This window comes from Poromitra crassiceps, assembly GCF_964638095.1.
Source record: "Poromitra crassiceps genome assembly, chromosome: 6".
Lineage (NCBI taxonomy): Eukaryota > Metazoa > Chordata > Actinopteri > Beryciformes > Melamphaidae > Poromitra > Poromitra crassiceps.
This window is the reverse complement of record NC_139627.1, coordinates 46,532,562-46,545,487: the sequence shown is the minus strand read 5'-3', so window position 1 is coordinate 46,545,487 and position 12,926 is coordinate 46,532,562. Positions and strand designations below refer to the sequence as shown.

The 12,926-nt window shown below is 44.1% G+C and overlaps 1 protein-coding gene across 1 annotated transcript in view; it reads left to right on the top strand.

Annotated features, from left to right (window-relative positions):
- The window catches only part of LOC310777931 (NACHT, LRR and PYD domains-containing protein 3-like), a gene marked incomplete at its 5' end in the record, with an annotated part of 66,629 nt that extends 56,083 nt beyond the window's left edge, over window positions 1-10,546 (top strand). Inside the window, 2 exons of the mRNA XM_083638274.1 lie at window positions 7,382-7,523; window positions 8,332-10,546. Of these exons, the coding sequence (XP_083494400.1) occupies window positions 7,382-7,523; window positions 8,332-8,642 (453 nt within the window). The 3' untranslated portion in view covers window positions 8,643-10,546. The remainder of the gene's footprint in view (window positions 1-7,381; window positions 7,524-8,331) is intronic.
- Between the last annotated feature and the right edge of the window lie 2,380 nt (window positions 10,547-12,926).

The window sequence follows — 12,926 nt, the reverse complement described above, 5'->3', positions numbered from 1 at the left end:
AAAATAAAACAGTTACCTGGCCGTGGTTTGAACCCAGGACCTCCAGCTTTGGGGTCTGCTACTTTACCCCTACACCATCCTTCCACAGCAATGACGAGGCACGGATGTAACCTTATTATGGCATAAACTTGTTTTTATTCAAACGTGGGTGTCAAGTCTTTGTGGATCGGGCATTACTGTGTGACATCTAAACCAACTGTGTATTATGTTACAGCAGATGCAGAACCCCAAAACACATTAACCCCACCCAAAATGCTACATTCCAACTTCCAGTAGTAGTAGTAGTAGTAGTAGTAGTAGTAATAGTAGCAGAAGTAGTAATAGTAGTAGTAGTAGTGTTGGTAGTAGTGGGAGTGGTAGCAGTAGTAGCAGCAGTAGTTGTAATTGACCGGTTAATGAGTTGTGGGCAATTTAGTGTTGGCGTGTGTTTCATTAAAAGTTTCGAGATTTATCATTTCAAAACGGTTTCACGTATCCAAAACCCTTTAATAACCTTCGGTCGGGGTAGTCCATAGATGACCCAGAAAAAGTTTTGTGTGATTTGGCCAAACGGTCTAGGAGGAGCTCGCAAAAGTAGGTTTTTGATCAAATTCAAAATGGCGGAAAATCTACCACACAGAAATGGGCGTGGCCTAGTGGGTTAGATACATGATGCTCCAGGGAAACCAGTAGATGTGGAATTTTGATTCTACAGCTCGCAGTTCAGAAGTTATGGACCGACAAACGTGAAATTGGCTGTTATAGCGCCACCGTCTGGTGGATTGGTGCAATTTTTTTACTCTGAGTAGTGGGTGATGTCGTGAACCTGTGTGGAAAGTTTGGGTGATGGGGGGTGTATGGTTTCTGAGATCCACACACTTTTAGGGTAGGAAAAGAACAAAAGCAAATACACAAAAGTTTAGACATTTATCATTTCAAAACGGTTTCACGTATCCAAAATCCTTTAATAACTTTAGGTCGGGGTAGTCCATAGATGTCCCAGAAAAATTCCCGTGTGATTTGGCCAAACAGTCTAGGAGGAGTTCGCAAAAGTAGGTTTTTGATAAAATTCAAAATGGCGGAAAATCTAGGCACACGCAAATGGGCGGGGCCTATATGGATAGATGCGTATTGATCCAGGGAATCCAGCAGATGTGGAATTTTGATTCTACGCCTCACGGTTCAGCAGTTATGGGCCAATACGTGCACTCGGCTGTTATAGCGCCACCATCTGGCCAATATGGCTAATTTTTTGTCTCTGAGTAGTGGGGCACATTTCCAACCTATGTGCAAAGTCTGGCTACTGTACCCCTTACGGTTTTTGCCGTGCATACTGTTTTAGCGGAGAATAAAAAAAAGAATAATAAATATAGCCGCAAGCGGCGATGCGGGGTCCAAGCTTCCGGTGACTTGGGGGGTATATGTCAGATAGTGCACATTTATTCAGACTTGGTATATGCACAAGTAAACAAAGTTTGGTTGAGATCCGGTGACCTGACGGTTTCCAAGCAGTACTAGTAGTAGTAGTAGTAGCAGTAGTAGTAATAGTGTTGGTAGTAGTGGGAGTGGTAGCAGTAGTAGCAGCAGAAGTACTAAGAATAGTAAATGGTAAATGGTAAATGGACTGCATTTATATAGCGCTTTTATCCAAAGCGCTTTACAATGTGCCTACATTCACCCATTCACACACCGAAGGCGGCCAGCTGCCACGCAGGGTGCTGGCACAGCCATCGGGAGCAATTTGGGGTTCAGTGTCTTGCCCAAGGACACTTCGACGTGCGGACTGGAGGAGCCGGGGAACGAACCACCAACCTTCTAATTAGTGGACAACCCACTCTACCTCCTGAGCCACAGCCGCCACTAGTAGCCAATAGTAGTAGTAGTAGTAGCAGCAGCAGCAGTAATAGTGGTGGTTGGCTGTTATAGCGCCACCATCTGGTAGATTGGTGTAATTTTTTCCTCTGAGTAGTGGGTGATGTCTTGAAACTTGAAGTAATACTTGGATAGAAAGCAGTTTTTGTGTACAATATCCCTTTAAGTATCTGGACAGAAAGTGGTATTTGGGTAGAACATACTGTCAATACGACAAGTACTTCTCTGGCTCTGCAGATACATATAATATGGTCTACAAAGTTAAATACAACAGTCTGGATAGCTCACTTGTTAAAGCACGTGACTTATGCTAACTAAAGACCATTGCCGCTCAAAGTTCAAACCCCACGTGGGATGAAAAACTTTCAACTTCAGACAGGTAAGTCAGTAACAGTAATTAAAACCCCACATGCTGCCTCCTTATTTTGCGGTGTTTCATGAACTTTTTCAATATCTTGGAAATGTTAGCTGGAGATTGCGTGGCTGTGTTCAAGAACGTGTTTTGCAACAGGAGAGGTTAGTTCTTGTCTCATGATGGAGCTTTTGTGTTCTAAAATCAGAATTTTCAGTTGTCATTGTGTCTTTCCCACACACACATCAAACCATAGGGCGTAGTGGCGTCCACTACAGAAGGTTGATGGGGTTTATCCCTGAAATTGCTTTTGATGACTATAGCCAGCACCCTGCATTGCAGCTTGTCATGCAGTCCATTTACCATTAAGGACATGTCTGTATTACACACATAATCCACCACTTTACATTAAAAGTCTGCCCTGAATGGAGGTGTTTGAACTAATTGGTGTGGGTTGTGCTGTTACAATGGAAGTAAAGTAAAGGTAAAGTCCCACTGATTGTCACACAATGTGTGAAATTTGTTCTCCGCATTTGACCCATCCCCTGGGGGAGCGGTGAGCGGCAGCGTGCGCCACGCTCGGGAATCATATGGTGATCTAACCCCCCAATTCCAACCCTTTGATGCTGAGTGCTAAGCAGGGAGGCAAATGGGTCTCATTTTTATAGTCTTTGCTATGACTCGGCCGGGGATCGAACTCACAACCTCCCAGTCTCAGGGCGGACATTCAGACCACAAGGCCACTGAGCTGGACACATGAGTGACAAGGATAATTCAGATTTAATTCTCTTTTTGGACCTTTCACATCTGAAGACACAATAATGTATTGGAATGTTTTTCCTTTCATATATCTGAAAGAAGGCTCCCAGCAAACACAATTACATCATGATGATGTTCTGATATCATCTTTCAGTGACGTCCAGGACTAGGCCAAATCACAGCCGATTTGGGAATCATTTAGACATCTACACAGGAATGTCAAGAGGACGTCGAAATATGACGTTACCATAAATAGGCATATTCAGTTATTCTGCTATGTACACAGTGTGTATTCAGCAGCGTTATACATAATTATATCCAGATTAACCTTTATTCTACATTTTCAAAAAATAAAACAGTTACCTGGCCGTGGTTTGAACCCAGGACCTCCAGCTTTGGTGTGTGCTACTTTACCCCTACACCATCCTTCCACAGCAATGACAAGGCACGGATATAACCTTATTATGGCATAAACTTGTTTTTATTCAAACGTGGGTGTCAAGTCTTTGTGGATCGGGCATTACTGTGTGACATCATTCATTCTCAAATACACTGCTACCGCATGCGCTAGGACGTGTCATCAGTGATGTTATCTGGGGTCGTTAGGTGTTTCGGGTCTGTCAACATCATACACCCTCGCCCAGTAGACCCAGCCGAGGCCAATTAAGACCCCGACTCACGTCCCAGAAGCCGCTACGGATCAGCCTTACTACTCTATCTGCAACGTTGCCCGCGGGAGGGGTAAAAAGAACCCAATCCGCTGCAATAGAGCTAGTGCTACGCCGCAGTATTGGCCCTTCGGTGCATGGAGGATCTAGGCTCTGTGGGTTTCTCCCGGCCGTGCTCCTCCTTCGTCTCACCAGACCCCCCTTATGTCAAAGGCAATCCAGAGGCAGAAAGGAAACCTCAAGGACGCCCCAAGAGGGCCTGTGCGCTGCACGTCATTCACCTGCGTCGAGCACCTTGCTCTAGCCTGGAGGACCCCAGGCCGCGCCGATCTTGCGCAGATTTTCAGGAGGCTAATCCGTAGCGTTTGTGGATTTCTCCCTCACGAGAGAGCCAAGATGGGGTGCTAATCCCATCCCGTACCGGGTTGCCGTCTCTCCGGCCGTCAACTGTCTCTCCAGCTCGTCACCAAACTATACTTGGTTGTCACCTAGTCTTTCCTAAGTGTCACCGGCCAGAGGCAAGCCAGGATTCTACATTCTCAAATACACTGCTACCGCATGCGCTAGGACGTGTCATCAGTGATGTTATCTGGGGTCGTTAGGTGTTTCGGGTCTGTCAACATCATACACCCTCGCCCAGTAGACCCAGCCGAGGCCAATTAAGACCCCGACTCACGTCCCAGAAGCCGCTACGGATCAGCCTTACTACTCTATCTGCAACGTTGCCCGCGGGAGGGGTAAAAAGAACCCAATCCGCTGCAATAGAGCTAGTGCTACGCCGCAGTATTGGCCCTTCGGTGCATGGAGGATCTAGGCTCTGTGGGTTTCTCCCGGCCGTGCTCCTCCTTCGTCTCACCAGACCCCCCTTATGTCAAAGGCAATCCAGAGGCAGAAAGGAAACCTCAAGGACGCCCCAAGAGGGCCTGTGCGCTGCACGTCATTCACCTGCGTCGAGCACCTTGCTCTAGCCTGGAGGACCCCAGGCCGCGCCGATCTTGCGCAGATTTTCAGGAGGCTAATCCGTAGCGTTTGTGGATTTCTCCCTCACGAGAGAGCCAAGATGGGGTGCTAATCCCATCCCGTACCGGGTTGCCGTCTCTCCGGCCGTCAACTGTCTCTCCAGCTCGTCACCAAACTATACTTGGTTGTCACCTAGTCTTTCCTAAGTGTCACCGGCCAGAGGCAAGCCAGGATTCTACATTCTCAAATACACTGCTACCGCATGCGCTAGGACGTGTCATCAGTGATGTTATCTGGGGTCGTTAGGTGTTTCGGGTCTGTCAACATCATACACCCTCGCCCAGTAGACCCAGCCGAGGCCAATTAAGACCCCGACTCACGTCCCAGAAGCCGCTACGGATCAGCCTTACTACTCTATCTGCAACCACTTCTCAGGAATTCCTTGGATCAATACGCATCTATCCATCTAGGCCCCGCCCATTTGCGTGTGCCTAGATTTTCCGCCATTTTGAATTTTATCAAAAACCTACTTTTGCGAACTCCTCCTAGACCGTTTGGCCAAATCACATAGGAATTATTCTGGGTCATCTATGGACTACCCCGACCCAAAGTTATTAAAGGATTTTGGATACGTGAAACCGTTTTGAAATTATAAATGTCTAAACTTTTGTGTATTTGCTTTTGTTCTTTTCCTGCCCTAAAAGTGTGTGGATGTCAGAAACCATACACCCCCCATCACCCAAACTTTCCACACAGGTTCACGACATCACCCACTACTCAGAGTAAAAAAATTACACCAATCCACCAGACGGTGGCGCTATAACAGCCAATTTCACGTTTGTCGGTCAATAACTTCTGAACCACGAGCCGTAGAATCAAAATTCCACATCTACCGGTTTCCCTGGAGCATCGTGCATCTAACCTACTAGGTCACGCCCATTTCTGTCTGTTAGATTTTCCGCCATTTTGAATTTGATCAAAAACCTACTTTTGCGAGCTCCTCTTAGACCGTTTGGCCAAATCACACGACACTTTTTCTGGGTCATCTATAGACTACCCCGACCTAAAGTTATTAAAGGATTTTGGATACGTGAAACCGTTTTGAAATGATAAATCTCGAAACTTTTAATGAAACACACGCCAACACTAAATTGCCCACAACTCATTAACCGGTCAATTACAACTACTGCTGCTACTACTGCTACCACTCCCACTACTACCAACACTACTACTACTACTATTACTACTTCTGCTACTATTACTACTACTACTACTACTACTACTACTGGAAGTTGGAATGTAGCATTTTGGGTGGGGTTAATGTGTTTTGGAGTTCTGCATCTGCTGTAGCATAATACATAGTTGGTTTAGATGTCACACAGTAATGCCCGATCCACAAAGACTTGACACCCACGTTTTAATAAAAACAAGTTTATGCCATAATAAGGTTACATCCGTGCCTTGTCATTGCTGTGGAAGGATGGTCTAGGGGTAAAGTAGCAGACACCAAAGCTGGAGGTCCTGGGTTCAAACCACAGCCGGGTAACTTTTTTATTTTTTGAAAATGTAGAATAAAGGTTAATCTGGATATAATTATGTATAAAGCTGCTGAATACACACTGTGTACATAGCAGAATAACTGAATATGCCTATTCATGGTAACGTCATATTTTGACGTCATCTTGACATTCCTGTGTAGATGTCTAAATGATCCCCAAATCGGCTGTGATTTGACCTAGTCCTGGACGTCACTGAAAGATGATATCAAAACATCATCATGATGTAATTGTGTTTGCTGGGAGCCTTCTTTCAGATATATGAGAGGAAAAACATTCCAATACATTACTGTGTCTTCAGATGGGAAAGGTCCAAAAGAGAATTCAATCTGAATTATCCTTGTCACTCATGTACTCATTGTAACAGCACAACCCACACCAATTAGTTCAAACACCTCCATTCAGGGCAGACTTTTAATGGAAAGTGGTGCATTATGTGTGTAATACAAAAATGTCCTTAATGGTAAATGGACTGCATAACAAGCTGCCATGCAGGGTGCTGGCTATAGTCACCAAAAGCAATTTCAGGGATAAAACCCATCAACCTTCTCTAGTGGACGCCACTACGCCCTATGGTTTGATGTGTGTGTGGGAAAGACACAATGACAACTGAAAATTCTGATTTCAGAACACAAAAGCTCCATCATGAGACAAGAACTAACCTCTCCTGTTGCAAAACACGTTCTTGAACGCAGCCATCTCGAGCTAACATTTCCAAGATATTGAAAAAGTTCATGAAACACCGCAAAATAAGGAGGCAACATGTGGGGTTTTAATTACTGTTACTGACTTACCTGTCTGAAGTTGAAAGTTGTTCATCCCACGTGGGGTTTGAACTTTGAGCCGCAATGGTCTTTAGTTAGCATAAGTCATGAGTTTTACCAAGTGAGCTATCCAGACTGTTGTGTTTAACTTTGTAGACCATCTTATATGTATCTGCAGAGCCAGAGAAGTACTTGTCGTATTTACAGTATGTTCTACCCAAATACCACTTTCTGTCCAGATACTTAAAGGGAAATTGTACACAAAAACTGCTTTCTATCCAAGTACTACTTCAAGTCACAAGTACTTATGTGACCACAACACCCTGACTGACCCCATCACCCTTTACTGACCACTACATCCTTACTGACCTTGCTTGGACCCCGTCATCGCCGCTTGCGGCTATATTTATTATTATTATTATTACATATATTATTCTGATTCTTCCTATCATTTTGTCTCTTGGTTTTCAGCGTGCACCTTTTCACCTAAATTATGGACCAAATTACCACCCGACATTTGACATTCAACTGCATACGAGAGCACAGGAAGTGACTTTGATGGTCCGAGAAGAAGAGAGGGGAGAAGTCTGGAAATATGAGCTGCAACTGACTGGTAACGCATCCCCCTCAGTCTGTTAGAACAGAGAAGGGGGTGGTAGAATTGAATCGGGTGTGGGTCTTGTGCACGTAGTTATTGATATCTGGGACATTCACAATCCACATTTTTACCAGTTTTTCACCCGCAAGTTTTCTGGATAAGTCAACATATGTTAATACTGTTTAAGCTAACGTAGGAGAAAAGACTGTCAATCCCACACTATTCATTGGATTTGAAGGTTTATACAGAATTAGCTTTCCTGTTCATAGGAGGGAGTTGGCTCCAGAGATTGGGGAGCTCGGTAGGAGAATGCTCTGCTGCCTGCAGATTTTTTTCTTGTCTTTAGGACAGTATGGTAAAAACCATCCTGCAGGGGGTGGTGCAAACACATGCAATGATTTATATTAACAAAAGAACCTTGAAGGGGAATTAAGCCCCCAGAATTCTGGCAGACCTGCCTCTACTTGGGATAAAAAAAAAATGCAAATCAAGAGTCTCAACCTGTGCTAGCTGGGGAGCGGAGCTTACACTCTGGGTGGGAAAGGGGATTATATCCTACTACCATAATTAAAATATATTATATATATTTTTATATATTATATTCCATTTCTGCCAAGTCTATTTGTTAGTTGCCACTCAATTCCACACACTGGACCAGGCCTTAACAAACCAGGAAGGAAGAACATGTTAGGCCATGGAAGTGCTCCAATTTAGTTATGCTGTCACCCTGTGGTTTAAATACTATATTATATCTAAGATACTGTAGAAGTGCATATATTAATTTGGTCTCCAACTTAATTTGTGACTCCAATTTACCTTCCAGGTCCTTCTCCAGGTGGGGAAACTCTACCAAGGGCTCAGAGTCTCTCAGCAGAGGAGAGGCTGCTCTCAGCTCGAGCAGAGTTTATCAAGCGAGTGTCTGAGCCTGTCCTAGACAATCTGCTGGACGAACTTCTGCGACGGAATGTAATAAATGATGAAGAAATGGAGTCGGCCAGAACCAAAGCCAGGCCGGACAAAGGCCGGGAAGTGATGGACATGGTGCGAAGGAAAGGCACAGAAGCCAGTTCAATTATGATCGCCTTCTTGTGTAAGCGGGACCCTTACCTTTCAAAAGAGCTCAAATTAAGCTGAAGAAATAACTTCGAAAATACACTGAGCACGATGATGAAACATGGCAGCACACAAGATACATAGGCAACACAATAAGAATAAATGTACAACATAGCCTATACAATCTAATTTATAAACAGAGTATTAACAGCCAAGTGTGGCAAAGTACAAAGTTAGCAGCAAGGCAAAGTGACAGGTACAGTCTGCCTCAGTCCATTCCAGACGTGACATTTAGCCATTCAAGGAGAGGAGGCCCCATGTCACCTGACAAATAGTCTTTTGTTGCATTGTAAGTTTGCTGTTGATTGACATTATTTCTCACTGCTGGAGTGAATGGGGTCTGTAAGGAGGTGGACGGCCACGGTGGCCTCGCGAGGTTTGATAATGTGGAAGTACGTGCAATGGCGATCGACTTGGATTTTCATGAAATAATGGATCAAATCATGCTGCCCCCCCCCCCACAACACACACTCAGAGTGGTCCCTAGGGCGTCAGAAGACATTGAAAAGGTTGCAGGATGCAAAGGATGCAGCCTGCGATCCCGTCAGGACCTACACACTGCCAGGACGCTATAGCGGTCTCAGAAAATCATGGCCGACGCGACCCGTCCAGGACATAAACTCTTTAAGGCCCTCCCCCTTGGCAGAATACTGATGTCTGGCAGTAGGCCTATCAGAACTTCTCGACACAATGACAGTTTCCTCCGCAATGCCATCCGCCTCTTCACCCTCCCCCATCACTTTAAATGACTTTTTACTTTTTACTTTATAATTTGATTTGATTGTTTTTCTGTATTGCTCCGTCTTCTACTATTGATGACACTTTCGGAGCCCAGGGAGCTTACCCTGTGGTGTCCCCCAGGGAAGCATAATTGGTCCTTTTATTATTTTTACTATACTGTACATAAACGACATGGAGGCTGCATGTACGTGTCATTTGTTCCTGTACGCGGACGACTCCGCTCTGCTAGTAACTGGAGACTCCTTAGATGCAGTCGGAAAGTCTCTGGGCGAAGAGCTTCAGAGAGTCAGCAGCTGGCTATGTGACAACAGGCTGTCCTTGCATCTGGGAAAATCTGAATGTATTGTTTTGGGATGTAAGTACAAACTAAGGAACAATCCCAGTCTTTCGGTAGAATGTAATGGTGTCATGTTATAAGATAAGTGTTGTGTAACGTACTGTCACCTTGATCAGTGTATGACGAGTGAAGCCATGGCCCTTTCTGTCAAGTGGAAAAATTCACTCAAAGACTAAATATTTAGCAAGAATATCTAAGATCCTGGACAAGAAGACAATGAGGACTTTAGCTACGTCCTTAATTCAATGTCACTATGACTACACCTGGTCACTGGTCCAGTGGCATCACAAAGAAATCTAAAGACAGGCTCCAAAAAGCCCAAAACAAATTGATGAGGATCATCCTTGGCCTCAGTCCAAGAACGCACATTGGCCCACCCCACTTTAAAGAGTTAAATTGGCTCCCAGTGGAAAGCAGAGTCCAACAGTTGAAGCTTACCGTGGTACGGTATATACAATATTACATGACCTTTGCCCCAACTACTTCAACAAGTACTTCCAGTGTGTCCATGACATCCATAACCGGAACACAAGAGCCAGTGTAGCAGATTGCTCAATCTGAAGACCAAAGTAGGAAGTACGTTCTTCTATTCGGGTGGAGAGGAATGGAACAAAATCCCTAAAGAAATTAGGCTTGCTAATTCTCTGAATGGTTTGAAAAACCTTCTGAAGAAATTATTTTTGTTAGTGTAAAATGTGAGTCCCCCGGTTTTATGTTTTTTTTAATCTTGTTCTTTTTATCCTTTGACTGTTCTGTATTGTTTTATCTGATATTACTATGTTGATGTGTTTTATAAGACCAGGGACCATGATGGAAATAAGTGTTCACACTTTTCATGTTATGCCTTGGATGTTTGTCTTGCATTATCCAGAATAAAATTCATTCATTCATTCATGTGACCGCTGCATACTTGCACCAAGTCAAATTCCTCCTTTGTAATGTAATTACTTACTGTGCTATTAAAGAGAACACTTTCCACATTGTTCCTGCTGAAAATCAATATATAGGAAATTAGCAGTGTTCTTGATGAATCCAGGTCAAAGTCCTGACATTTACTGTAAATCTGAGTAATTCCTCATCTCTTCTCACATACCTACGCAGTTCCACACATCCCGAAAAGGCAAAAAGGTCCCTCGCGCCTAGATTCTTGACTTTGATTAGAGTCATTTTATAGACATGTATTGCCCTTTTTCAGCAGAAGGTCCAATTATAGGTTTTCAAGACTTGAAGAGCCGACCTGGAGAACCAAGATTTATTTAGGTACGTGCAGGTCAGAGACTTCTTCAATAAAGAAATAAAACCAGATCTTCCTGATGAGACGAACAGAGTGATTGGGGCACTGTAATCAATGCTTATAAGATCGACACAGGCAGAGTGATATCGGTGCTGAATCAGGGCCTAGTGATGAACAGAGGAATCTCCACATGCTTGTATATTAGAGACAGATGGGTAAATCATAGCAAAATCCATTTAACTCAAGAAGACTGGCATAATATTTGTAAAAACAATCAGATTCTTTATTACTCAACTTATTACTCCCAACACAAAAAGTAACATTTTAAATACACCACAGACATGTTGGAGACTGTGTGGGGAGAGAAATGTAGATCACAATCACACCCATGTTTTCTGGGAATACAAGAAAATTAAGAAATACTGGGATGATGTATGGGTAGAGTTGAAAACAATATTGGGATACGAATGACCTAAAACATGGGTGGTGCTTAATAGCCAACTTGACCAGAGAAAATGTCCAGCGGGAGGACCGGTATCGGGTCAAAGTCTTGTTAGCAGCGACTAAGAAGGCAGGAACCACCAGGAAATGGTGTAAAGAAGACCCTCCCACTCAGAATAACTGGAGTGATATCGTTGAGGAGATATTCGACATGGAAAGACTCACACATAAGCACTTTGTAACCTTGTGTTTTAAAAGGTGCTATATAAATAAAGAGTTACTTACTTACTTACCGGCACATGCATTGAGAATTCAACAAACAGAATTTGATGTGAAATGGGACAGCCTACAAGGCCCTTCACAGAGACCCCACTTCAAACCATCGACATAAAAAAGATATACCGGTATATATCTCAATGCTTCAAACCCTGAAAGAAGACTTGACCTTGAAATACATTAATACAACATAGAGATGTATATCTCACTGACATGACAATGTATCTTCTGTGTGAAATGTGTATATGTTCTATGTGAAAAACAATACAACTTGAAGAAAAAAAATAATAAGACAATTATATGAAACTCACTCATACAATTTGGAACCTTCCTTGTCCTGTGTGAATCTAGCCTGGGTAAACCCAGCCTCCACGTGACCTGCTCTCAGTCACTAGCGTAGTGACTGAGAGCAGGTCACGTGGAGGCTGGGTTTACCCAGGCTAGTGTGAATCCAGGTTGGCTGCTCTTGAAGCTCTGTAGCTGCTGTTTAACTCATTGAGTGCCAATGACGTCGATCGACGTCAAAGTAAATAGTGACATAGAGTGCCAAGGACGTTGATCGACGTCAAATACGTTTTTTGACGGTGGGACGTGGATCAAAGCCTCCTTTATCTCCTGTACAAATATTGTAGCTATTGGATGTGTATAACCTATTTTACAGACATTAGGTGGCGACAGTGCTCTCCAGATTAGAGAAAGTTGAGGCAAAAACAGAGAAGAAGTCGTTGGGGAAACGGAAATCTCATCGCATCCGTATGCATCGATATGCATGAAGCATAACGTTAGCTGTGCCTGCAGCAGCCAATCTGCTGCCACAATTGAGCCCCTCTGTGTCCGTTGCGACAGCCCATCCGCATGATCAGCCGTGGAGTTGTTATTATTCTCAACTGGAAGCATGGGAGCCGGTGACAAACACACGCGGAACGCTGTAAAAAAGCTGGATGTAGCGCACCCTTCACTGTGCACAGCAAACGCAGCAGAAAGCCACCAGACACTCCTACGGAGGAGGGGTTTGCAGTTGAGGGTGGGGGAGAGCAGCACACAACACTGACCCAGACAGACCCAGACAGCAGGACAGGATTGGCAAACGCAAGCCAGAATATCCGATGCCCACCAGCAGCAAATCAAGACCAGCAAGAAGCTGCAACCAGCAGCGCACGCAGGGGCCAGCGCTGCTGGTTGCAGCTAAAAAATATTATTCTGCCAAACAAAATTCCCTGGCCTTCACTGTTTTATTGAAGGAAATTATTTTTGAGGTGTGACTACATCAGAAAAT